This window comes from Thamnophis sirtalis, unplaced genomic scaffold (genome assembly GCF_051295495.1).
Source record: "Thamnophis sirtalis isolate CommonGarterSnake01/CBP01778 unplaced genomic scaffold, rThaSir2_p1.2 scaffold_15, whole genome shotgun sequence".
NCBI lineage: Eukaryota > Metazoa > Chordata > Lepidosauria > Squamata > Natricidae > Thamnophis > Thamnophis sirtalis.
In genome coordinates, this window is record NW_028261395.1 from 25,659,381 (window position 1) to 25,685,240 (window position 25,860).

Genomic DNA, 25,860 nt, shown 5'->3' on the forward strand with positions numbered 1-25,860 from the left:
AATGCCTCTTCACCTCCTTACAAGTGGCCATTTTCTCTTCTACAGGCAATTTTGACTTACAAGTCTCTGTTTAGCAACTGGTTGAAATTGCAATGGTATTTTTAAAAAAGTAACTTACAACCAGTGCTCAGTCTTATGACTGTTGCGGCAATCCCCAAGGTCACGTGATCAAACTTTGGGCATTTGGCAACTGGTCTGTACTTACAACAGTTGCAGTGTTTCTGGGGTCACATGTGTTGTGGTCCACCGACGACCGGCGGAGCTGACAGCAGAGTAGGACAGTGAGGAGGTTGGGGAGGAACATGGGCCAGTCCTGGAGCCTGGGGAAGGCTCTGATGAGGGCTCTGCGTCAGAGGCAGAGAGGGGGCCAGGGCCATCTGGTAGCTATGTGCTGCCTTCGGAGCCTCCAGAATCAGACAGCAACGAGGCAGAGGAACAGGGGGAGCCTGTTCCCAGTGCACGCATGCGCAGAGCTGCCAGAAGGCAAGAACAGTTAAGACAAAAGGGGTGACTCGGGAGTGAGGTTTGGAGATGATTGGCCCCTCCCATAAGACATAAAGGAGGAGCAAAGAACCGTGAGCCTTTGCAGGAAGCATCTTTGTTCATTCTGGTTGGTTTAAATTCTGAAGCTCCGTTTTGACTCTGTGCTCCGTGTGGCCTTGCAAAGCTAATTGCCAATTAGGTCTTTGACAGTGTTTCACAGGAGATAAAGGTGGGTGCTTATTGGCCTTATCCCAAAACACTGTGGCAGACTTCTGTCGGACTCTTTACAAACTATTTGTGACTCATTATGGGCTGTGAATGAATATAATTCACAGCTGTTGAAATAAAAAGAGGGTTTTGGGGACTAACCGTGTGCTTTTTATGGTCTCAGGAAGCCTAGGTCAGAACAACGTGATCACTATTTTGACATTCCTAGATGGATTACATCAATCAATATCAATGGGGAAAGCCAGATTCATTTAATAACTATAGTGATTCACTTAACAACCATAGTCAACAGGCATGTAAAATCAGGCCTGGCTCATCTGACAACCTTCTTGTTTAGCAACAAAAATTATGTTCCCAATAGAGGTTGTAAGTAAAGGAGTACCTGCATTTTCCTTCTCACATACACAATGAGAAACAACAATTTTGTTATACTTACCTAGCCAACTTCTATTTAAATACACAGAAACAAACACGGGAGGAACGGTGAAAAAATCAACCACAGAGTTTACTTCCAGCCAAAACCATAGCTTGTCGTTGGCTGCTATGAACTGTAAAAAAAGAAAGACAGACAGACAGACAAGAATTAAATAAGTGAAATTTTAAAAAATTTCTTAGGCAAGGACCATATTTGGACCACGGATCATCCCTGCTTTATGAATGAGATTTCTAAGGAATGGTTTTGCAATCTTTCAGCCCCACAGAGTAGGCTGGGTTTCGCATCTGACATCTACAGTAGAATCCTTTTAGGACCTGTAATGGAACCGTAATACAGGGCGGGGCATAACCTTTTCCTAGGGGGTCACAGCAACACTTGTAATAACAACACAAATAATTCATACACCATTCGAAAGCCCATCAAAAACTGAGTTTATTGACACGATTTAATAGTCAGTATGACCACCATTAGCCCTTCGAACAGCATTCAAACGAGGTGCCTCTCGAAAGGCAATGTATTTTATTCTGTCAATGATCCTTTGTTCTTCCGAATCGAATTTTCCAGCCATTCTTAAAGCAAATTTAACATTTAATAGCTCATTCAATTCAGTTTTTTATGGGCTTTAAAATGAGGTGTCGCGGAAGTTGTAAACTGCTGTCGATCTTGCTGTGACCCCCTAGGAAAAGGTTATGCCCCGCCCTAGAATTGCAAAATAATGACTGTTTGAAGATTTGTTGTGTTCTTATCCACCTCGTTTGAATGCTGTTCGAAGGGCTAATGGTGGTCATACTGACTATTAAATCGTGTCAATAAACTCAGTTTTTGATGGGCTTTCGAATGGTGTATGAATTATTTGTGTTGTTATTACAAGTGTTGCTGTGACCCCCTAGGAAAAGGTTATGCCCCGCCCTGTAGAAGTGGCTGACTTTGGCCCTGGATCCAAATCCCAAATCAAACTTAGACGAAGGCTTTATCAGGCCTGAGAGGCAGTATTGTCTGTCATAAGATGCCACAATACACCTAAACCGTTCTTCATATGTTTTAATCTCTAGTCCCCTAATCATTTTTGTTGCTCATCTCTGCACTCTTTCTAGAGTCTCCACATCTTTTTTATATCGTGGCGACCAAAACTAGGTGCGGCATTCTAAGTGGGGCCTTACCGGAAATTGTATTACTTTTCAATGTTTAAAATTCAACAAATGGAAAATACAAGTAGCGTTTCCAAATGATATAACTCCAGTGGTGGGATCTTGCCGGTTTAACAACTGGCTTGGTGATCGCTTGCTTTTGGTGACACTCTCAGCGCGTCAGCAGTTTTTAACAAAACTTACCTTCCAAGTTACTTCTGGGGAGTAACACAGCTGAGGCACAGCAATCTGCTCTGCCGCGCGAATCAGCTGAGAGGATATAGGTAAGTAAACTGCAGGGACAGGTGGGCAGGTCAACCTGATCGTCAGAGCGAACTGGTTTGCACACAAACTGATTGTCGGAGCTACCAGTTTGCCTGAACTGGTCCGAACCGGCTGAATCCAGAGGTGGGATTCAAATAATTTAACAACCGGTTCTCTGTCCTAATACCAGCTGGATAGGTGGGGCTCAGTGGTCATGTGACTTGGTGGGCGTGGCCAACTCAACGTCACTCGCGTCGATGGGCACTTTGCCTTAGCTGTTACAATGTAATAAGGGTTAACCAGAGAGGCAGTTTCTGTAAGCAGGGCAATAAAGATTAGGCTAGAAACAACACCAGAATGTTCCCTTCCTGCCTTCCTTACAGGGTTAGTCCTGTAAGTGGAAAAAAACAAAATGAGAGTTCTTCCAACAACTGGTTCTCTGAACTGCTTAGAAAGTTAACAACCGGTTCTCCCGAATAGGTGTGAATTGGCTGAATCCCACCACTGGATAAAACCCAGAAAACAAAGCATAAACTTCACCCCATTTCTCTGTTTTTATTTGCTTTTGAGTTACATTAAAATCCTGGAATTGGTCACTATTTTATTTCAGGAAATCTCTTTTGTCACAGGAACAAAAAAGAAATGTTCTCACAGAGACGCTGAATTATTCCATTTCCTATCTCTACAGGCATTGACAATCCATTCATATTCTGTAAAGTTATAACAACTAAAAGGATGTTGTTGCACCATGAAAAAAGAGGCCATTTATAATGCATTCTCCTTTAGGAAGAAATCATTATTTTATGTATGGATAATGGATAGATAATACATAATATATCCTTTATTATAGGAATGATATTGGTAGGGAAGTAATTATGCAATATTTCCTTCAGAAAGTACAGTAATATGGGTGCTGCTGTTATTATATTCATACAATGTTTATGCCGTACAATAAATTTTAAACTTTCCCCAAATTCTGCTTGCTTTATTCCTTCCCTACCTCCTTACAAAATAATAATAATTAGCCTGTTGGGAGAAGTAGCAGAAGAGTAACTTGTCATTCTCCTAGCACTTTTCTTCTTTCCTTTCCTATCTTCCTTTCCCTTTCTTTCCTTTCCTTTCCTTTATCTTCCCCTCCCTTCCTTTCCCTTCCTTTCCTTCCCTTTCCTTTCCCTTCCTTTCACTTTCTTTCCATTCCTTTCCTCTGTCTTTCCTTCCCTCCCCTTTATTTCCCTTCCTTTCTCTTTCCTTTCTTTCCCTTCCCTTCCTTTCGCTTCCCTTCCCTTTCTCTTCTCTTCCCTTTCCCTTTCCCTGTCCCTTCCCTTTCACTTCCCTTCCCTTTCCCTTCCTTCCCTTTCCCTTCCTTTCCCTTCCTTTCCTTTATGAAACTCTACATTGCCTTTTTGCTTCTGGGGCCCTTCTAGCTAGGTGTCTTTCAAATGTGCGCCACCACCTTCAGAAATATGTCTGGTAATATGCATATGTATGCAGCCACATGTGTTCCAGAAAGACTAATGGCTAGAGGTTGACTAAACCCACTCCTCAAAGTCCACAGAATAATTGGGTTGGAAGATACCTTGGAGGTCTTCTCATCAAACCCCATGCTCAAGCAGGAGATCCTATGTCAGTGATGGCAAACCTTTTTTGGCTCACGTGCCAAAAGCGGGGGGAGCACAGGGGGGTCCTGCGTGGAGGTGCTACACACATGCTATGCGCATGACCCAGTGTGCATGCGTGCACTTCCCCTTCCCCGTGAGCATGCGCATGTGACCAGCGCTCTCCCCATTTTTTGAGTGCTTTTTTGCCCTCCCCAGGCTCCAGAGACTTTCTAGGAGCCTGGGGAGGGCGAAATCAGCTTCCCACATACACCTTTGGAGGCCCTCTGGAGGCTTCAGGAGCTTCCCTGAAGCCTCTGAAGCACAAAAAACAGCCCTATGGGAAAACCAGAAATTCAGGAACTGACTTCTGGTTTGCTCGTAGGGCTAATTTTCGCCCTCTGGAGCCTTCAAGAGGCTTCCCTGAAGGCTCTGGAGGGCAAAAAGTGACCCTACATGTAAACCGGTTCAGGGAAGCCTCCTTGAAGGCTCCTGAGCACTCCGGAGGGCAAAAACCAGCCCTACGAGCAAGCTGGAAGTCTGTTCCCAAACTTCCAGTTTGCCCGCAGGGGTGGATTTTGCACTCCGGAGGCTTCAAGAAAGCCCCCAGAGGGTGAAAAATGGCCTCAAAAGAAGGCCAAAGTCAGCTTTCCAGCACACACGTGCGTGCTAGAGCTGACAGGGCAATGCCTCGCATGCCCTAAGAAATGGCTCCATGTGCCATAGGTTCACCATCACGGCCCTATGCCCTTCCAGAAAAGTGGTTGTCCAATCTCTTCTTGAAAGCCTCCAGTTGCAGAGTAAGCCATTCCAATGATAATTTTCTCACTGTCAGGAAATGTCTTATTCATTTTAAGTTGTATCTCTCCTTGATAATCTTCCATCTGTCTATGGAGATTCTCAATCATCCAGGTTTTCGTTGTCCCAAAGGCGTTTCTCGAAAGGCAACTAGACTTTCTGGGTTTTTCCCTGAAAATGTTTCACTTCTTATCCAAGGAGCTTCTTCAGTTCATTCAAGAACTGAAGAAGCTTATTGGATGAGAAGTGAAATGTTTTCAAAGAAAAAACAAAAACCTCAAGAAAATCCAGTTGCTTTTTGAAAAGCACCTTTGGTAATTACATCCATTACTTCTTATCCTGGCCTCAGGTGTTTTGGAGAATAAGTTGATCCCTTCTTCTCTGTGACTGGCCCTCAAGTAGAAGACAACAGCTATCATGTCACCCTTAGCCCTTTTCTTCCTTAGACTAGACATACCCAGTTCCCGTAATCGTTCGTCATATGGTTTAGCCTCCAGATCCCTAGTCATCTTTGTTGCACTTCTCTGCATTCTTTCTAGGGTCCGAACATCTTTTTTGTATGGTGGTAACCAAAACTGGATGCAGTACTCCAACTGTGGTGGTGTCACCAGTGCTTGTGTGTGTGTGTGTGTGTGTGTGTGTGTGTGTGTGTGTGTGTGTGTTGCATGGCATTCCTCATTCCAATGTGGGTTTCAGCAATTCCTTCAAGTAGTTTGCTCAGAAGAGATAGGCAAGTTTTAGAAATAGAATTAGAATTCTATTGGCCAAGTGTGATTAGACACACAAGGAATTTGTCTCTGGTGCATAAGCTCTCCATGTACATACAATAATAGTGATAAATGTAAAAAAGATGTTGAGACTCTAGAAAGAGTGCAGAGAAGAGCAACAAAGATGATTAGGGGACTGGAGGCTAAAACATATGAAGAACGGTTGCAGGAACTGGGTATGTCTAGTTTAATGAAAAGAAGGACTAGGGGAGACATGATAGCAGTGTTCCAATGTCTCAGGGGCTGCCACAAAGAAGAGGGAGTCAAGCTATTCTCCAAAGCACCTGAGGGCAGGACAAGAAGCAATGGGTGGAAACTAATCAAGGATAAAAGCAACTTAGGAGAAATTTCCTGACAGAACAATTAATCAGTGGAACAACTTGCCTCTAGAAGTTGTGAATGCTCCAACAATGGATGTTGTTAAGAAAATGTTGGATAACCGTTTGTCTGAAGTGGTATAGAGTTTCTTGCCTAAGCAGGGGGTTGGACTAGAAGACCTTCAAGGTCCCTTCCAACTCTGTTATTCTATTGTAAATCATTATCATAGTCATTGTAAAAATACATTCATAATAAAACATTAGATACAACACTTAGTGATCGCCCGTAGATACTAAATAAGCCATCAGGATAAAGGGCTTCCATCAAATTGGTAGGTTCCCCGATGAAAACATCTGGGGAAGGGAAGGCTGCAACTCATTTTGCACACACACATTCCAAAACACAACCCAGGTATGGGGATACACTTACCCGCAAGCCAAAGTAGAGCAGGAAGAACACATTGAAAGCCATGTCTATTTGTAATGTGAAATCTTTGTAGAAATTCTGGCAAGATTCTATGGGGCTATTTAAGAAAAAGAAAAGAAAAGATCAGAATTATTTGGAGGAAGAAAACCAGCACAGAAAAAAAAATAAGGTTAAAAATTAAGATTTAGGTGACTCCAACCCTGTCCGTCTTCAGGAATATATAAATTTGGTGTTTTCCACTGGTATTGGGACAGCATGATAGATTAGTGCATCGGTTAGGAATAGATCATTGTTTCTCAACCTTGGCCAACTTGAAGTCCTGTGGACTTCAAGTCCCAGAATCCCCCAGCCAGCACAGCTGGCTGGGGAATTCTGGGAGTTGAAGTCCACCGGACTTCAAGTTGGCCAAGGTTGAGAAACACTGGAATAGATGGTGCAACATATGAGCTCCGGAGGTATATTGTTTGATTCCTTTTTGTGGATATTATACCCTCTTGCAGTATTATTTTTCCAGGGTTTGTATTTGATGTGGGTAATCCTTGACTTACGACCACAATTGAGCCCAAAATTTATGTTGCTAAGCGAGATCTTCATTAAGTGAGCTTTGCTCCATTTTACAACCTTTCTTGCCGGCATTGTGAAGTGAATCACCCCACTGGTTAAGTTCAGGGGTGGGCTTCTACGGGTTTGCCTGAGTTCGGGAGAACCCATAGCTAACATTAGGGCTGGTTCAGAGAACCCCCAAATTCCAACCCTGGCCGCCCACCTCATCCCGCCCCTCCCTGGAGTCTCCGCACAGCCCATTTTGGATGTGAGGTAAGTGCTGGACCTGCACGGAGCTACGGGAGGGGGCAAAACAGGCCTCCCGGAAGGCCTCTGGAGCCCGGGAGAGGCAATTTATGTCCTCCCAGAGGCTCGAGGAAAGCCTCCAGAGCCTGGGGTGCAGGAAGCTGACTAGGCCACACCCACTGTGGCCACACCCACCGTGGCCACACCCACCTAGCAACCGGGCAGAGAACCCATTGCTGAAATTTTTGGAGCCCATCCCTGGTTAAGTTAGTAACACGGTTTATTAAGGGAATCTGGCTTCCCCATCGATTTTGCTCATCAGAAGGTCATAGAAGGGACACTGAGACCGTCATAAATATGAGTCAGTTGCCAAGCATTCTGAATTTTGATCATGTGACCACCAGGATGCTGCAATGGTCATAAGCAGGAACACTTGGTCATAAGTCACTATTTTTTAAAGGGACGCTGTAACTCTGAGCAGTGAGTAAATGAACTGTTATAAGTTGAGGACTATCTACATGTGCTGCCTGGAACCATTATTAGACAATTTAGGCAGTTATATCAACCCCATAAATAAAGTCCGTTGACCATTGGCATTATCTAGATAATTCAGTCGTTGCTATTTTCTCAAAAGCCCAGAAGTATGAGTCCTCATATTGTCCTTTGAGTACCTATTAGTAGACTAAACCGTTGGATACTCTTATTACTAAACATCTTCAGTCAACAGCGGAAACAGAGAAGCATGCAGGCGTTTTAAAGGAAGGACAAGCAAGAGCGATCTCAACCCCACATTAACCCTTAAAGAACTGACTTCTTTCTACAAAGCATTTAAAGACACACACCAAGGTTACAACTCGGTTAGCCCAAAGTTGTGTAACAGCATAATCTTCCAGGAAGAGAGCCAACCTTCCACTCTCCTTGATGGGGAATTTTCTCAACTAGTTGTCAAAGAACAATTTCTACTATTGAATGTACAAAATGTAAGCCAGACGGATTTCCCCCCCCCCCCACCTCAACATTGGGCCATTTTAGGGAATTTATACAAGGTTTTCTCTGTTTTTGCAGCCCATCATGAATGATTTAATCTTGCCTTTAAAAAAAATATATCAAGCTTCAAAGAAATAAAAGAGAATCTCGTTGTGAAGAAAATAATACAGAACAAAAGTCCCAGAATTAGAAGCAGGACTCTAAGGGTTAATTTTCACATGCAGATTAAATTATCCCCCCTCCCATTTTCTCAAGCAGTCAATGCAAATGTATATTTTTTTTCTTGAAGAATCAAGGCATACCATATTCGGTTTAACATCCTGTATACAAAGTGGTACCATGCTCTATTTAGATATACCAGCTTGTATCAATGTTTAAAAAGTGATTTATTTGTGAGAGTCCTGTGAAATGCTTAGAGAAGTCCACAGTTGACATCCTTGAGATAAAACAGCACATCCCAATATTTTGCACAGATTATCACTCGGTTGGCATAAACATATAATCGGTCGGCGATTATGCTTCGTTGCGCATACAAATCAGTCAATATTGGGATGAAAATCAAGACAATGGAAGGATGCTCACTAACAAACTGTAAGACTTGATTGCAACAAATATATCACAGTGTCTCATTCCAGTTAGTATCGTGGCAGTTCTGCAAATCTGTGGTTAAATTCATTGGCAAGCAAAACTCTATGCATTCTAGTAACTTGTAGTCTTACTTAAAGGCAGTGAGTGGGTTAGCTACACATGCAGTCAATTTCCAGTTTACTTGTAAAGAGCTCAAACAGTTATAATAGTAGCATGCCCTTTCTCAAATTCAGGCATTTCATAAGCAGCAAACATTTTCCCTGATGGACAAGGACCAAAGATTTGTTTCACCATTGCATGAAACTCTATCCAAAGTGATTAAAACCAACAAACTATTTGTTCTGTCATCATATTCAATATACCAATCTTCTACAATACACTGAACTTGTATGGGAGTGGGGTGAGCAAACTGATGTTATATTTGCGGTATATTTACCCATGCAACTGAATATTTATAATTTAATATTTTATTTGATATTTAATATTAATTAATTTAATTAATTAAATAATATTTAATATTTAATAATTTAATATTTAATAATATTTACCCATGCAACTGAAAAGACCAAAGAAGCAAGAATGACAGAGATTTCAGAGAGGTATTTTTAATGTTTACTATGGCAAATTTATGCAGCATACTAAAAAGCAGAGACATCACCCTGCCAACAAAAGTGTGTATAGTCAAGACTATGCTTTTCCCAGTTGCAATGTATGGCTGTGAAAGTTGGACCATAAGGAAGGCTAAGAGCCAAAGAATTGAGGCCCTTGAACTCTGGTGTTGGAGAAGACTCCCGTGATCCCTTAGACGGCAAGGCATCAAACTGGTCAGTCCTAGATGCGATCAACCCTGACTGCTCTTTAGAAGATCCTGAAGAGGAAAGTCAAATACTTTGGCCACCTAATGAGATGGAAGGAGTCACTGGAGAAGAGCCTAATGCTGGGATAGATTGAGGGCAAAAAAGAAAGGGATGATGGAGAATGAGGTGGCTGGATGGAGTCACTGAAGCAGTCGGCATGAGCTTAAATGGACTCCAGAGGATGGTAGAGGACAGGAAAGCCTGGAGAAACATTGTCCATGGGGTTGTGATGGGTTGGACACAACTTCGCAACTGACAACAACAATTTTTAATGCCATCTTAAGAGTAAGCAGGCAAAATCTTGGAAACCTCAAAGGAATTTCCCTGCCTTGATTGTAGGGAGTTTTAAAAAAAACAGTGCAATTTCTCTGACCCATTTTCTGGCAGAACATTTACTGTTAAATTGCTGTTCCCGAGAAAGCCTTTTACCACACTCACCCATAGCTTCCCCACAATATCTTATTATCAAGAAAGCAACATAAAATATGCACTGGGAAAGAAAAGTGAGCTGGGCTATTTGTAGCTCACCTGATGCTCCAAGCTTAACTTGAAATCATGGATCTGGAAAAGGGATAATTGTGTTGTGCTTGTCTTCATTGTGTTATTGTAAAGGAAGGGCATGAGGAACCTTGAGATATTATATCATATTATTCATGCATTTGGTTTTCAAGGTTCCTTGTATGGTAGGTAACATGGTTATTTAGCTAGCTATTTAGCAAGGTGCTACTGAGTCAGTTCCAGCTCCTGGTGAAAACATGGATACACACGATCCCAAAGGTGTTTTTTCAAGAGGCAACTGGACTTCCTTGTTTTTCTTTGAAGATGTTTTGCTTGTCATCCAAGAAGCTTCTTCAGTTCTGACTGGATATTGGAGAATGGAAAAGCAACATAGGAGAACAAACCCATCAGGACAAGATTCAGCAGTCCATCTGCATTTAAAAGACAAAGGCCAGTCTTTTGCACATTTTGGACAGAGAGGACCACTGGTTTGAAAGAGGGGTTAAAGAGGCCATCTCTGAACAGCCTTCTCTCAACCGGGGGGGGGGGGAGGGGGGAGATGACATCAACTATCTCCAGTCTACAACACAGGTCCTCTCAGCAGTTCCAAGAAGGCTCCATACCCATTTGCACCACTCAGGTGCCATTGAGGACACAGTTGTTGAGGCCAATACCAAGTGGCCTCAACAACTCTCTAAAAGAATGCAAGTGGCCATTTGTCTGCGAGGAATATAAATCCTTCCATTCCCCACCATCTAGTCAGAGCTGAAGGAGCATCTTGGATGAGAAGTGAAACGTCTTCAAAGAAAAAACAGAAAGTCCAGTTGCCTCTTGAAAAAGCACCTTTGGGACAACCATGACCTGGATGACTGAGACTCTGAATCGACATGGCCCAATACTTATCATGCTGATCTTAGTTGGGATTACTATTCTATCTTTTACAGATGAGTTACAGCCAAATGCTGTACATACGTCAAGTGTTAGCTGTACAGATGAGTCACACATCAAGTACATATCGTGAAACTAACTGATGAAAGTGAATAAGGTAGTTCGTTCAACCTAGCTTTCCTATTACAGAGTTCAACTACTGAAACTGAAAAATACTCAATATTTTGTTACCTTACTTATCACTGTCATATACTGTGAAGCTACTGTACTCTGTGTGTGTGTGTGTGTGTGTGTGTGTGTGTGTGTGTACAGTAGCTTCATAGTACACACACACACATGTATATTGTTTCATACATACATACATACTGTACATACATCATATACATATACACATATACACACATATATCCAATACTTACATATATACATACATACATACACACATGCATACATACACATATATATTTATGTGTGTATATATGTGTACATATATGTGGAGAGAGAGAAGAGAGAGAGAGAGAGAGAGAGAGAGAGAGAGAGAGAGAGAGAGAGAGAGAGAGAGAGAGAGAGAGAGAGAGAGAGAGAGAGAGAGAGAGAGAGAGAGAAACAATATATATGAAGGACAGGCCGACAATTAGGAAAAACAAATAGGTAATTCTGGCTATGATATTCTATTGTGTGTACCTTCCTCTTTTACAAGATTGTGAAAATCTGCCTGGTATTTAACTGTGAATTTTGGATAAAGTTAAGCATTCAGAAGAATTCTGTGTCTTCACTCAACATCCGCTGAATTTTATTTCATTATTCATTCATCGTCCATATTTGTAGACATGCAGAAAACATTATCCACCATTGACTTTGGGGTCATGCTGTATTGAGTCCACTGACTGAGCCTTTCATGATAATCATGTCTTTCCTAACATCACCAAACATCTACATTCAAGGAATCAAATTACATTAGTGTACTTTTCACAACTTTTAAAATATTTAGAGGAGGAGGAGGAGGAGGAGGAGGAAGAGGAGGAGGAGGAGGAGGAGGAGGAGGAGGAGGAGGAGGAAGGGGGGAGAGGAGGATAAAAATAAAAGGGAGAATTTTAGAATGGGAGGTCTCTGCATAGTATTACTCCAGAGATATTTTGTGAGAGATGGGTCTATGACAATTCACCATGGCCAATTCGCTACAGCCAACTTGCCATGGCCAACTTGCTAAGGGACAAGAGTTACACTAATATCAAAGAAATGGTGGAATATAATCATTAAAGAAATGATGCAAAAGCAGAGTCAAAAATGAAATCCGAATGTCAAAAAGTTCCTTCCTTCCTTCCTTCCTTCCTTTTTTCCTCCACCCTCATGATTTGCACATAAAAGCCAATTCAAAACAAATAATCATATAATAACTAGACTATTAAGAGAACCACTATACTGCCTAGAACTGGTTTCATTCTAATTGCAGGCAGCAGGTACATAATTAGTTGCCAATAATTTCTTCCTTCCCAGCTATAAGCTTTCTGGAAAGTAATTAACAATGAATTGGAGAAGTTCTAAGACGCTGTAAATCAACTATTCAATTAACTGTTAGAAAATGTGCTGACTTGACAGTGTCTTCCATGGAAGCTTAAATAAAACATTATAATGATCTCAGGAGATGAAAGAGATCAACCATAAAAGTAAAGCTAAAAGATACTGATAAAATCTGTATAATATCATCAATATATTATATGAAAAATAATTAAGATTAAAAATTAATCATCCATTTTTTTTTTTTTTTGGCCATACAGAAACCTGAAACTTTAAAATATATTTAGTTGTAGCCTATAAAATGTGGTTCCGGTGTAGAAAGGTCTGCCAGATCTAATATAAAAATAATGTTGAAGATTTAAAGTCATCTGGAAGATAATGAGCAGGTACATAATTGGCTATTACAAACATACAGTTTAAAAATGCTTTGTTTTATAGATTTCATTTTGTCCCATTATTTCTGGTTTGAGATTTATATCACCACAGAATAATAATAATAAATAATACCATCACACATACTTTTAGAGAAAATATTTTCCTAAAAATATAATTACATAAATCTGTTTGAAATATATACCAGCAAATTTGCTCTTAAATCAACTGTAAGTTACAGCAAAAGTAAATTATGTCAGCATTTCTGTAGATGAGCTACAATGATTCACTTTTCTACAATTTTAATTAAAACCAAAGCAAACAACGTATAACACACATTTAGCATGTATACAAGTAAATGCCTTAAGAATCTTTTAAATACTTGAAGTAAGTTGCAGGAACTGGGTATGTCTAGTTTAATGAAAAGAAGGATTAGGGGGGACATGATAGCAATTTTCCAATATCTCAGGGGTTGCCACAAAGAAGAGGGGAGTCAAGCTATTCTCCAAAACACCTGAAGGGAGGACAAGAAGCAATGGGTGGAAACTAATCAAGGAGAGAAGCAACCTAGAACTAAGGAGAAATTTCCTGACTGTTAGGACAATTAATCAGTGGAACAACTTGCCTCCAGAAGTTGTGATTGCTCCAACACTGGAAGTTTTTAAGAAGATGTTGGATAACCATTTGTCTGAAGTGTGTTTCCTGCCTAAGCAGGAGGTTGGACTAGAAGACCTCCAAGGTCCCTTCCAGCTCTATTGCTTTATTCTATTCTATTCCATTCCATTCCATTTTTGAAAAGAAGATTCCAATGTAAACATATAGGATTGAGAAGAGAGTAAATACATCTAACAAGATTAAATGCATCTGGCAAGATTCAAAAGTTAGTAACTGACATTATAACCATATTGAATCTATGGTATATTGCAATATCGGGGTTTCAATTTCAATTATATAGAATGTGAAGGATGCATGTTTGTGTTTTTATTTTTATAATTGTAACCTACACTGAAGATGACATTTAATTTTGTTGTACCATGTGCAAAGACAATAAAGTAAACTAAACTAAACTGATTTGAGCAAGGAAAAATTAGATTTATTTACACTTGTAACAATTTAACTGAAATTAAAGTTACTTAGCTAGATGCTAAATATGCAGATATTCAAAATGAAGAAAGTTTCACATCAATTCGTTTTATTTGTATTTTATCTTGTATAAATGAATCTACATATTTCAAAATATGCAATGTCTATTCAATACCATTTTGCTTGAGTTAGAGCCGGCTGGGGAATTCTGGGAGCTGAAGTCCACTCATCTGAAAGTTGGCAGAAACAGTGTTCTACTATATAAATGTGTGCCATTAATAGCTACATGAGGCAGAAAGCTGCATTGACAGCTTTTGCTGTTATGAAGGACCATGCTAACTTAGCACACAAAAATTAGGAAAAATGAATGAAACCTGTGAACCAATCCTGCAAAGAATGTTAGGGGTACCTCTAGGAATGGACTTGGCCACTGAAATTTATGATTTTCCCATCTAATCCCATGCCATAGAAAAACTATCCCTCTCGGAGACAAGAGGAGGAAGAGAAGGGTTAGGAGAGAGGGAGGGGGGAAGAGGAGGAGAGAAAAAAGGAGTGGAAAGAGGAGAGAGGCGAAGGAGAGAGGAAGGGGAAGTAGAGAAGAGACGGATGATAGAGGGAAGAAAGGAGATAGGGAGGAGGAGAGGGAGAAGAGGCAAAAAAGCGATGGATAGGGTATAAACATGGGGTGGAAAGGAGAAGAGCAAATCCACCTCTTTGGAGGTGGATGGTAAGAGGAATTGATATAATACTGAACAATACAAAATAGTGTTGGTTATGATGTTATAGTATACATGTGGTTATTTGTATGAAAATAAAAAAAAATAAACTTATATATAAAAAAGAAAAACTGTCCCTCTCCCTCTGTGGGGCATGTCACAGAAACTTCAAGAAATGTTCAAGAAATCAAGTTTCTTGATCTCTTCCATGCCCTCCAAACCAGCATTTGATGCTAATTGTACAATCAGCATCACTATCCCAGAACACAGGCAGGAAACACATTGAGCCAATCCAGAGTTCTCTTTCTGACTGACCAATGAAAAAGGACTAAGAAAAAATACAGTAAGGCCTCGACTTACGACCACAACTGAGCCCAAAATTTATGTTGCTCAGTAAGAAATGTGTGACGTGAGTTTTGCCCCCTTTTACGACTTTCCTTGCCACATTTGTTAAGTGACTCGCCGCAGTTGCTAAATGAGTAACACGGTCATTAAGTGAATCTGGTTTTCCCCCATTGACTTTGCTCTTCAGAAGGATTCAAAAGGGGATCATGTGACCCCGGGGGTCACTGCAACCATCATAAATGTGAGTCAACTATCAAGCATCCGAATATAAATCACGTGACCATAGGAAAGCTTGCAAGGGTCGTGTGAAAAATGATCAGAAGTCATTTTTTTCCAGTGCCTTTGTAACTTTGAATGGTCACTAAATGAATTGTTGTAAGTCGAGGACTACCTGTGATGTGATTCATTTTCTGTCCTACCACAGGCATATTTCCCTAAACCAGATCAATCCTCTTAGTCCTTCCATATTAAAAAAAGGAGGTGGGGAGGGAATGCATTCATAGCACAATAAGCAGTGACAGCATCTGTGTTTTCATCTATTTATTTTGGTTTGATATTTTACAAGCGTCATTTGCAAATACCATTTAAAATAAAAATGAGTTTTCTAAGAGGTTAAGGCAGTTCGGCATCCAAAAACAGCACTGAAAATCCTGTTGAGTATTATTGGGGGGGGGGCATGGATGCCATTTTGAAACATGGTTTTCTTTTTAAAGTCGACACTCGTGGTTGTAAGTTGCATCAATAATTGAAGTGAGCAGGGAGGAGACTAATTTCTAAATGGTGTCTATAAACAAATATTCCAAACTAGAAGCTCAAGCTTCCCCTGACAGGAGAAATGGTTCTGGAACAATCCAGAACTATTCATTCCCGATCCAAATAAGAGAAAATAAATGGCCAGATTACGTATCCGTGAGGTAATAATCTGATTGGTAATCTGTTACATTTCCCATACATTCATTCCCTCTAATGAGGAAAAGAGACAAAAATAAACATAACTCTATCCCAATTACCTTGATCTGGGTCACAGTGGTCAAGAATAGATCCAAAAATTTGTCAAGAATCAAAATTCCCTCTATCCAGTTTCTTCTGCATTTTAATGTACAGGCAGTGTGCACTTTTCTGGCTGCGTGCAAATACATCCAAACAGTTGCTATGAAGGGATAACTATGAATCCGGTAAGCCACCATTCTCCTTTAAGGATCTGAGAGCAAAATATCATGGCAACTAAATTCAGTAGAAGGATGCTTAGGAGAGAGGACTTTCTAGCAAATTAAAGCAGGGTCTGCACGTTCTGCTAGCAATTTTTTTTTAAAATTTGGGTTACAATGAAAAGATTATTAAATATCAGGTTTTATCTGATTTGCAAGTCAAAAACTATACATAGTGATAAATTGACTCCAGGTACTGTTTGATGAACTATTTGTCTTACTCATCAGTGTAATTCTTTGGTAAATTTTCAGCCTGGGTGATAAACAACAGAATCAGAAATATCACCTTTTAAACACAGATGATGATATGATGGACAAAAGGGTGCAGAGTTTATTTTGGACTGGTACAAAAAAACCTGTGCAAAAGTAGACACCAATTAGTTGAAATTTGTCTCTCTAACATATATACCCGTGATGGCATGTGTGCCCGAAGTGGCATGCAGAGCCATGTCACCTGGCACACACATTATCGCCCGTTCCTCTTCTGGGTTTCTGGCATGCATGCGCATAGGACAATCAGCTGGCCTTCGTGTGTAAGGCAGTGCCAGAAAGTGGAGCAGCTGGTCTTCCATTTTCCAGCATGAGCATGCGTGCCGGCCAGGTGATGATAGTGCGTGCATATGTATCAGTAATTGGATGACTAGCTGGCCAGAAACCAGAATTTCATTTTTCCGGTGCAGTTCCTCTTCCGGGTTGCAGCACAGATGAGTGGGGCATGTGTGAAGCATGCAATCTCTTTTCAGCACTCGGTGCCAAAATGTTCACCATCACTGGTATATACAATCATCTAAGTCAGTGATGGCAAACCTAGTTCTAGCCCAAACTAGAACATGCGCATGCACACTGAGCGCTGGAAAACCGAAGACCAGCTGGCCAGCGCATACGTGCACACCGGAAACCCAAAGACCAGATGGCTGACACACACATCTGGACACTGGAAACCAGAAGAGCAGCTGGCGACGGCGTGCATGCCTGCAGAGAGAGCCATAGGTTCACCATCACAGATCTAAATCCTAAAAGGATGGAATTAATACACCAGATGATAGATTGGTAGCATAAAGATCACAAGTCAAAGTGATGGATCTGTATATTTCAGAACTGAATTCTATAAAGATAAATAACCACTAAATCTGAAGAATATGTCTTGATGACCTCTTACAGATGTAGTGCCCAAGGCTGGGTCACAAACTAGATTAATACTTTTTAAATATGTTTCATCTTCTTGACAGTTAATGTATTACCATGTCTAGAGTTAAAAAGGTTTTGAAGATGGCACAAATAACTCAGTTCCAGAAAAAAAAAGGTTATTGAATATAAGGTTCTATATAATTTGTACATAGTGATAAATTGACTCCAGGCACTGTTTGATGAACTATCAGCCTTACTCATAAATGTGGGTTTTTTTGATAAATTTTCAGTCTGGATGATAAAGTGCCAAGGTTTCCATTGTTTTGAGCTAGTTGGCACATTGAGAAGATTGGCACAGGGACTCTGACAGAATGGCTGCCAGTCATTTAATGGAGAGTCTAAAGCATCCATTTATCAGGGGCAAATTTCTGTTATACGGGATATTCTGCACCTCTTCATCTTATTATTTTCACAAAACCAATGCCCGCCATTTGGCTCCAGATGGATTAATTTCTAAACCAAGAAATTAGGTTTTAGCCAGTTTGTCTACTATTACTAGTCTTCTCTAACCAGTAGCAGCAAGGTGGCATTGGGTGCATTCTGGATGTTGTGATGTTTAGATCATCACTTCTACTACAAATCTCTTTTTTTTGGTCCTAACACCAGGTGAATTAATTAATCTTAACAAACTTCAAATAATGATGAGAATTTAAGTATATTCAAGACAGTTAATGGACATTTTTGTAGGAGATAAGAAATGAGCTGCAATCTCTTTTTCTCCCTCTCCCTCCCTCCCACCCTCTCTGTCCCCCTCTCTCCCTTCCCCTCCCTCACTCCCTCTCCCCCCTCTCCCTTTCCCTCTCTCCCTCCCTCTCCTTTCTCTCTTCCTCCCTCTTCCTCTTTCTCTCTCTCACTCTTTCTCTCCCTCCCTCTCCCTCTTTCTCCCCCTCTCCCTCTCCCTTTCTCTCTTCCTCTCCCTCCCTCCCCCTCCCCCTCTCTCGTGTGTGTGCATGTCATATTTTCTTTGAGAAATGAAAGTTTTGTTGCTTTTAAGACAGCACTATTAAATGCCAGACACCCAAAATTGTAAACTACTTCTCTTCGCACAGTAGCTACAGAAATTTGCAAATACAGAATCCCAACCTGTGCTTCAGAAATTTAGCCCACTCGAATCCAAGAACTTTCACGTCTTTCCCTATAAACTGATGGCAGCAAGATTACTTTATGCTCAAAACCGGAAGAACGCTGAGATTGCCACAATGGACGAATGGCTGAAAAAGTTGATGGAGTTGGCAGAGATGGCTAAACTGACTGCTTTGATGGAAGTAAAAAATGCAATTACTTTTGTTTCTACTTGGAAACCACTTGTGGATTTTGTGCTCGAGGTGAGGAAAAAAATGAAATTTTGATTTGGGGTTTTGTTGATTGGCTAATTTTGGTGTTATAAAAATGCCCCCTATGTGCTATTGTATAAAAGTAAAATGTTGAGGATTCATGCTGTTATTACCTTAGTATCTTATCCAAAAGGAGTTGGAAATCAATGCTTTTTTCTTCTTTTTCTCCTCCACCGTATACTTTTCTCTCTTCCCCCTTTCCTCCTCTATTCTACCTTCATCTTTCTTAATATTTTTATATTTTACACTTTGTTAAAATTAATACAATTTTTGAATCACACATCTTTTCCTTACAATGATTCTCACTGACAGAAGACATGATAAAACAATGATATTGTGTTAGCTCGTTTGCCCTGGAAACTTTGGGAAGCGTTCCTTTTCAAAGAATAGGCTGGGAAGTCCTAGCTACCAAGTAAGACACATGGAGCAGGGGTGGGTTGCTGGGGGTTCGCAGGGGTTCAGGAGAACCTTTAGCTAGGATTCTGTGCTGTTCGAAGAACCCTCAAATCCCATTTCTGGCTGGCCCCGCCCACCCCACCCCTCCCAGGAGTCCCCACGCAGCCTTCCATTAAGTGCAGGGTGCATGTGAAGGCTCGGGGAGGGTGAAAAACAGGCCTACTGGAAGTTTAGGAACGCCGGAAATGGGCCCAAGGATGTTTTCGCCCCAGCTGGAGGCTGGAGAAAACTCTCTGGAGCCCACTGAGGGCAACCCCACCCCCCGGCTGTGGTGCAGAAGGCCGAGTAGGCCACGCCCACCATGGTCATGCCCATCCAGCAACCAGGAAGAACCCCTTGCTAATATTTTTGAAGCCCCTCCCAATAGAAAGGTGCTAGTTTAGCAAACCACTCCAGAGTACGTCTAAAAATGCTGCACAACCCCAGAAAGAAGCCTCCTTGATTGTGATGCCAAATGCCATTTCCCTTCTTTTCACCTTCATACATTCTGATTGCTTTAATGGCTTTCTTGCAAATCACTTAGAGCTGTGATGGCGAATGTATGGCATGCATGCCACAGGTGGCACGCGGACCCATTTCTGAGGGCATGCAAGGCATTGCCCTACCAGCTCCAGCGCACACTGAAGCAGTGGGAGAGCAAAAAACAGCCCAAAGCACAAACTGGACTTCTTGTTTGCATGTTGGGCCCTTTTCCGCCCTCCCCAGGCTTCTAGAAACCCTCTGAAGCCTGGGGAGGGCAAAAAACGGATCTACCAAGCCCATCGGAAGTTTGAAAACAAGCTGTTTCTGGCCTCCGGGGGACAGGGAGGCCATTTTTGCCCTCCCCAGGCTCCAAGAAAGTCATGTGCACATGCGTGGGGCAACAGGGGGGAGTTATACGTGCATGTGCAGGGGGCATGGTGTGCGGGGGCATTAAATTATGGGGGGGCATGGTGTGCGGGGGCACTAAATTATGGGGGTGGGTATTCAAGTGTGCACGATAGTGCACATGTGCGTGCTTTTGGCACCCGAGTCAAAAAAGGTTCACCATCACTGACTTAGAATAACTGGTTAAAGGGGATTATTTGAAACTGCCAACTTGCTTTTAGACAGTTTAGAGGCTGCTGCTGTTGTGGGGTACAATGACCTAGGATGTTTGTGTTTACCTTTTCTTCTTCTTCTTTTTTTCCTATTTGTTTGTAGGCTGCTTATTTGCATTTTATGGTTTTTAAATTGTTTTATATATTGCCTTTCCGACAGATTAAAGGATAGATGTGTTTAGATCAACCATGAGCGTTTCCACCAGCCTCCATCAAAAGCAAAAGGCTAAGATGTTTTTTTTTCTTTGTACTTTTACAATCAGACCTATTTGCATAAATTTCACTTTCACGCTCAAGATGGCAGTAATATGCCCTCATCATTCAAAACCAAATTTCCTTCCCCATTTCCTTCCTACCAGTCACGGAATTCTAGAGAATAGCAATCAATCTTGAAACAAAATCAGGCAGATTATGTTTTGTATATAGACAAAAGCCTTGGGACAAATCGCTTGTTTAAAGGGAGGTTAAAGGTAAAGGTTCCCCTCACACATATGTGCTAGTCATTCCTGACTCTAAGGGACAGTGCTCATCTCTGTTTCAAAGCCAAAGAGGCAGGGCTGTCCGAAGACGTCTTAGTGGTCATGTGGCTGGCATGACTAAACGCCGAAGGAGCACGGAACGCTGTTACCTTCCCACCAAAGGTGGTTCCTATTTTTCTACTTGCACTTTTATGTGCTTTTGAACTGCTAGGTTGGCAGATGCTGGGACAAGTAACAGGAGCTCACTCCATTAAGGGATGCAGTGGCTCAGTGGCTAAGATGCTGAGCTTGTCAATCAGAAAGATCAACGCTTCGGCAGTTCGAATCCCTAGTGAACAAGGGAAGTTACAATCAGTTAAAACTGACTTGTGGAAGGACTCCACTGAAAGCTTAAAATGCTGATAAATTTGATCTCCTCTGATTTTTATAGTGTTTTTTGACAAATACTTCTCAAAACAGAACATTAATGGGGAACACTTTGGGATCAACGTGATGTAGGAGCCTGTAGTAGAAAAGGAGGCAGAAATAGAGGGCGGGATTAAATGCATCATCAGCTTAGAATCATTATGTTGCCACAAAAAGTCCAAGTCTCTCTTGAATTCTTTTGAGCCTCCTCTGGTGCCTATTTAGCTCTCAGTAGATTCTTGTCTATAGTCAAGAATCTAAGACATTTGCTAGGTACTGCAGAAAGACAGACTTTTGTGGGGTTTATTTCTAATAATATTAGTGAGGGAATAGATAGATAGATAGATAGATAGATAGATAGATAGATAGATAGATAGATAGATAGATAGATAGATGATAGATAGATAATTGAGCATAATATTGGGTGGTTGATTTTCAGGTCCAAAGCTCATATTTCCCTTTTTCCCACAGACAACTGGTGTCCCTTGACCCTGCCATCTCCAGTTATATTTAAGAGCTAAAGCTTCAAATGAAGGCAAATTACCTGATATGGGAATGTTATTTTCAATCTTGAATAATTATTTATGCTCCTGTCTCTATAAATATGCCCTAATGATGAATTGCATCTGCTGTTTTTTTCTGGCAATATCACAAAAGTTGATTGTCATTCCTTCTTTCTGCAATGAGTTTGATATCTCAATCTAACCAACTCAAATTTTCTTTCCCGGACAGGGGTAGTATACACTTACCTTCCCTACCAGTTCACTCGCAAGCGCCACCTCCGCGCATGCACAGATCCTTCCACGCATGTGCTTTTGGTGGAAAAAGGACCTAACTGGGATGCCGTAGAGCTGGGCATGGTTCGGGCGATCCAGTCCAAACCTGTAGAATACCACCTCCAAATACTGTTTCCTTTCTGACAGCAATCAGTCACCTAAGGTCTGCCACCTGCTGAGACCTTCACAACACAGTCAACAGTTTTGATTTTTAAAGCATTAAGCAAAAATGGACTAAAGAGATTGTCCAGTCAAGACAGCATCCGAACTGTTCTCGTGTATTCAAAATATTTACAGATCCATGGTCTTTTACTCATGCATTTGATGTTTTAGATTGCATTCAGCGTTCGGACTGTTAGGAGAAGCATGCACCAAGCAATTAGAAGAGCAGTTGATTGACACTGGTAACCAGGAGACCCAACATGAAGTTGCATCATGCGGTGAAGCTTAATCCTTGGGTCTAGGTGCCATGCAGGAAGAGAGGAGGGCAGGGAAATAAAACCTACATCAGTGAGTCTGCGGAACGGCTCCTAGGTAAGAGTTGACACGAGAGAGGGGGGTTATTTCAGCAACACAGACAGAGGCTGTAAAATATATATATCACACACAGCAACAAAGCAGACTTCGTTTTGTTGTTTTCTTTCTTTCTTTTTTTAAGGGAACTTTTACTGCATATTCAGAAAGGGGGGAGGGAGGCAAAGAAGACACAGACAAAAAAAATCATTTTTAAATTAACCAGCTTCACTTTGGAATAGCTTCGACCCTCCGCCAAGTCCCTGAAGGTTGGGGATGTTACCCACCCTAGAGCATGTCATTTCCACCAATGTCAATGTTTACTGGCCTAAATCAAAGCAAAATATGTGCCTGGACTTTCTTTCTCACAGGACTATCATCATATCACCAAGGTCTCCCATCAGTCACAAATGAGATGACCCGCTTCACTGTTCTTGTTTATGCCCCTTGCTGGCTGTTGACAACTGAAAGGAGGGGATCTAAATCTGCCAAGTTTCTGAAAAAGGCCATATCATTTCATAAGGAGAGAGTTGAGAACAACCACCCAGGGCTGTTGCTGTTGCGATCATAACAGGATTAAAATCAAAATTAAAATAAACCAAAGGAAACTCTGTCTTCATTCAGAAAACCAGGGAAGGAATTTGGAACATGTGTGCTGTCAGGGTAATGATGATTTAATAGCTGACCAGCTGCTGTAAGGCTGTAAACCGAGATAATGACATGAGGATGAGTCAGCAGGGTTACTGCCACTTTAAGAAGCTGTACATATAAGGGAGGCCATGTGAGGCCATCTCTCTCTCCTCATGTATCTCTCTCCTCGTGTATCTCTCTCCTTGTGTATCTATCTGCATTGGAGTTCTCCATGTAGAGTAGAAGATTGATTGATTGCCTAGTATTTGCCTGAAGTGTGTGTATGTATGTGTGTCCCCTATGTGCCTTGTATACAAGAAGTCATATATATAAACCACTGTTTGTAAAACAAACCTCTGTGTCCTGTATTTTGCTCCTGGGTTGTCTCAAAATATTAGCCATGCTGTGAGCACTCTGACGTATATGTTTGTGGGTCTATGTGTGTTGCATAGGCAAAGCATTCAAACTCTTCTACAATTCTGCTCAACAGAAAAAAAATAATCAACAGCTATAAAGGGCTGATCAAAATTCTGCCTAGGGGTATACAGGTGGCTAAACCAATGTTTGGTTTAACCACAGTTTATCAAACTGTGTAACACACCATGCCAGAATCAAACCAAATTATTTTCCAGACTACTCTATGAATCCTTGATGGCCATTCCATAAATAGGGAAAAGTAATCAAAGACTCATCCAGAAAAGTGTGCATTTCTCAGATTCTTTTTTTTTGGGGGGGGGGGGGAGTTGAAAGTTGTGATTAATAAATAAACAATATTTCCCATACGCCCCCGCTAATGGCAAGGGATTGTGAGAATTGTAGTCTAACGGCTCTGGACAGCACAAGGTTGCCTACCTCTGAAGCATTTTCCCCCCATTCACTGAGAGACATTCCTATTCCCCAAACTATTAAACCTTCAGAAATTAATTTCCTGTTGCTTAAATGTGCCATTCTGTGGTCTTGGAAATTAGCCCATGACATAAAATATTTGTTTACTTCATTTTTATTTCCACTTTGCCAATGTTGCTTACAAGAGATTACTATACTATTAAGCCAAAGTGGCACAGTGGTTAGAGTGCAGTACTGCAGGCTACTTCAGCTGACTGCTAGCTGCAGTTCAGCAGTTCGAATCTCACCAGGCTCAAGGTTGACTCAGCCTTCCATCCTTCCAAGGTGGGTAAAATGAGGACTCAGATTGTTGGGTGCAATAGGCTGACTCTGTAAACTGCTTAGAGAGGGCTGTAAAAGCACTATGAAGCGGTATATAAGCCTAAGTGCTATTGCTAAGTGTCACTGTTATTCTTTTTATCCAAACGATAAACCATAGTTAGGTCTCCCTAGGCGTAGAGCAATAGCTTAAAAACCAGGGCCCCATGGAGGTTCTAAACGAAAGAGAGAAAGAATGAAAAAGACTTGTATCTTTCTCTTTAAAAAACACTATTTTTGTTAAGAGCCACGGTGGTGCAGTGGTTAGAGAACAGTACTGCATGACACTTCTCCTACCTGCCAACTGCCTGCAGTTTGGTAGTTCACATCTCACTAGGCTCAAGGTTGACTCAGCCTTCCATCCTTCCCAGGTGGGTAAAATGAGGAGCCAAATTGTTGGGGACAAATAGGCTGACTCTGTAAACCACTTAGAGAGGGCTGTAAAGCACCGTAAAGCGGTATATAAGTCTAAGGGCTATTGCTATTGCTATTGCCTTAACCTTCCAGTCCTGGGGGCTGTGGAAAGTTCAGATGAGGGGTCTGCATCAGAGGAAGAGAGGGAGTTAGACAGCAGTGAGGCACAGGTACAGCTGGAGCCTGTTCAGTCGTTTCAAGAGTGGAAAGCTCTGTTTGTGACTATAAGAGACTCTGTCAGGTTTTGCCTTGCCCTGCATTTGGAAATTAGTTATTTGGCAGCTCAGCCAAACGAGATAAGGTTCGAGTTGATAAACATTCCTCTAAAGACTGTTTGCTAAGCCTTGCAGACTGTGAATGAAAGGAATTCACAGTCGTGTAAATAAAAGGGGTTTTGCCAGGGCCAAGACTCTGCTTCTTGCTTTTTAAGGAAGCCTGGGTCAGAACAAAGAGTTACAGTAATGTCAAAGAAATAATGGAATCAAATCATTAAAGAAAGGATGCAAAAGGAGGGACAGAATGAAATTGGAATGGCGAACATTAAATATTTTTTTTATTTATTTGAAATAATTAATATAGAATTGTTAAACTGTCCTGCAGCAAGTTGTCCCATGGTGAGTTAGTTATGGCTAGCTGTCCTGCAGCTAGTTGGCTGTGTTGAGTTGGCTACAGTGAGTTGGTCGCAGCAAGCTCTCCCATTCTGGAAAGGAAAACAGATCAGCCAAACCAACTCTGGCTTTTAATGGTGTGGCAGAGGTTGCAACCCGCACATTCCAACATATTGACACTAAACCCTTTGCATCTCCTATCTCTAGCACTTCCACATCATGAGTTGCTTACAAAACTGACACACTATGACAAAAGGCTAGCTATGCTTCTAACTCAACAAATTGCTTTCTAGAGGGAAGGAAGAGGAAAATCAAACAAAGGGATTGGAGAATCTAAAATTTTGTCCCCAAGCCACAATCATTAGCTGTTTTAAGCTGAATATTAGTTATAAAGCGCTGCCTTCAACTATTAGCCATCAGAGAAACTGGGGTGGCACATATGTTCAATAGATTTAATAAAACAGAATGGTTTAGTGAGAGCAAT

The 25,860-nt window shown here is 41.3% G+C and overlaps 1 protein-coding gene across 11 annotated transcripts in view; it reads right to left on the minus strand.

The window, feature by feature from the left end:
- KCNMA1 (potassium calcium-activated channel subfamily M alpha 1) overlaps window positions 1-25,860 on the minus strand; it is a 648,117-nt gene that overhangs the window by 306,479 nt on the left and 315,778 nt on the right. For all 11 annotated transcript variants that reach the window (XM_087702562.1, XM_087702561.1, XM_087702560.1 and 8 more), the window contains exons 4-5: window positions 6,446-6,539; window positions 1,148-1,259 (exon numbers count right to left, since the gene is read on the minus strand). In XM_087702562.1, coding sequence (XP_087558688.1) covers window positions 1,148-1,259; window positions 6,446-6,539 — 206 coding nt within the window. The remainder of the gene's footprint in view (window positions 1-1,147; window positions 1,260-6,445; window positions 6,540-25,860) is intronic.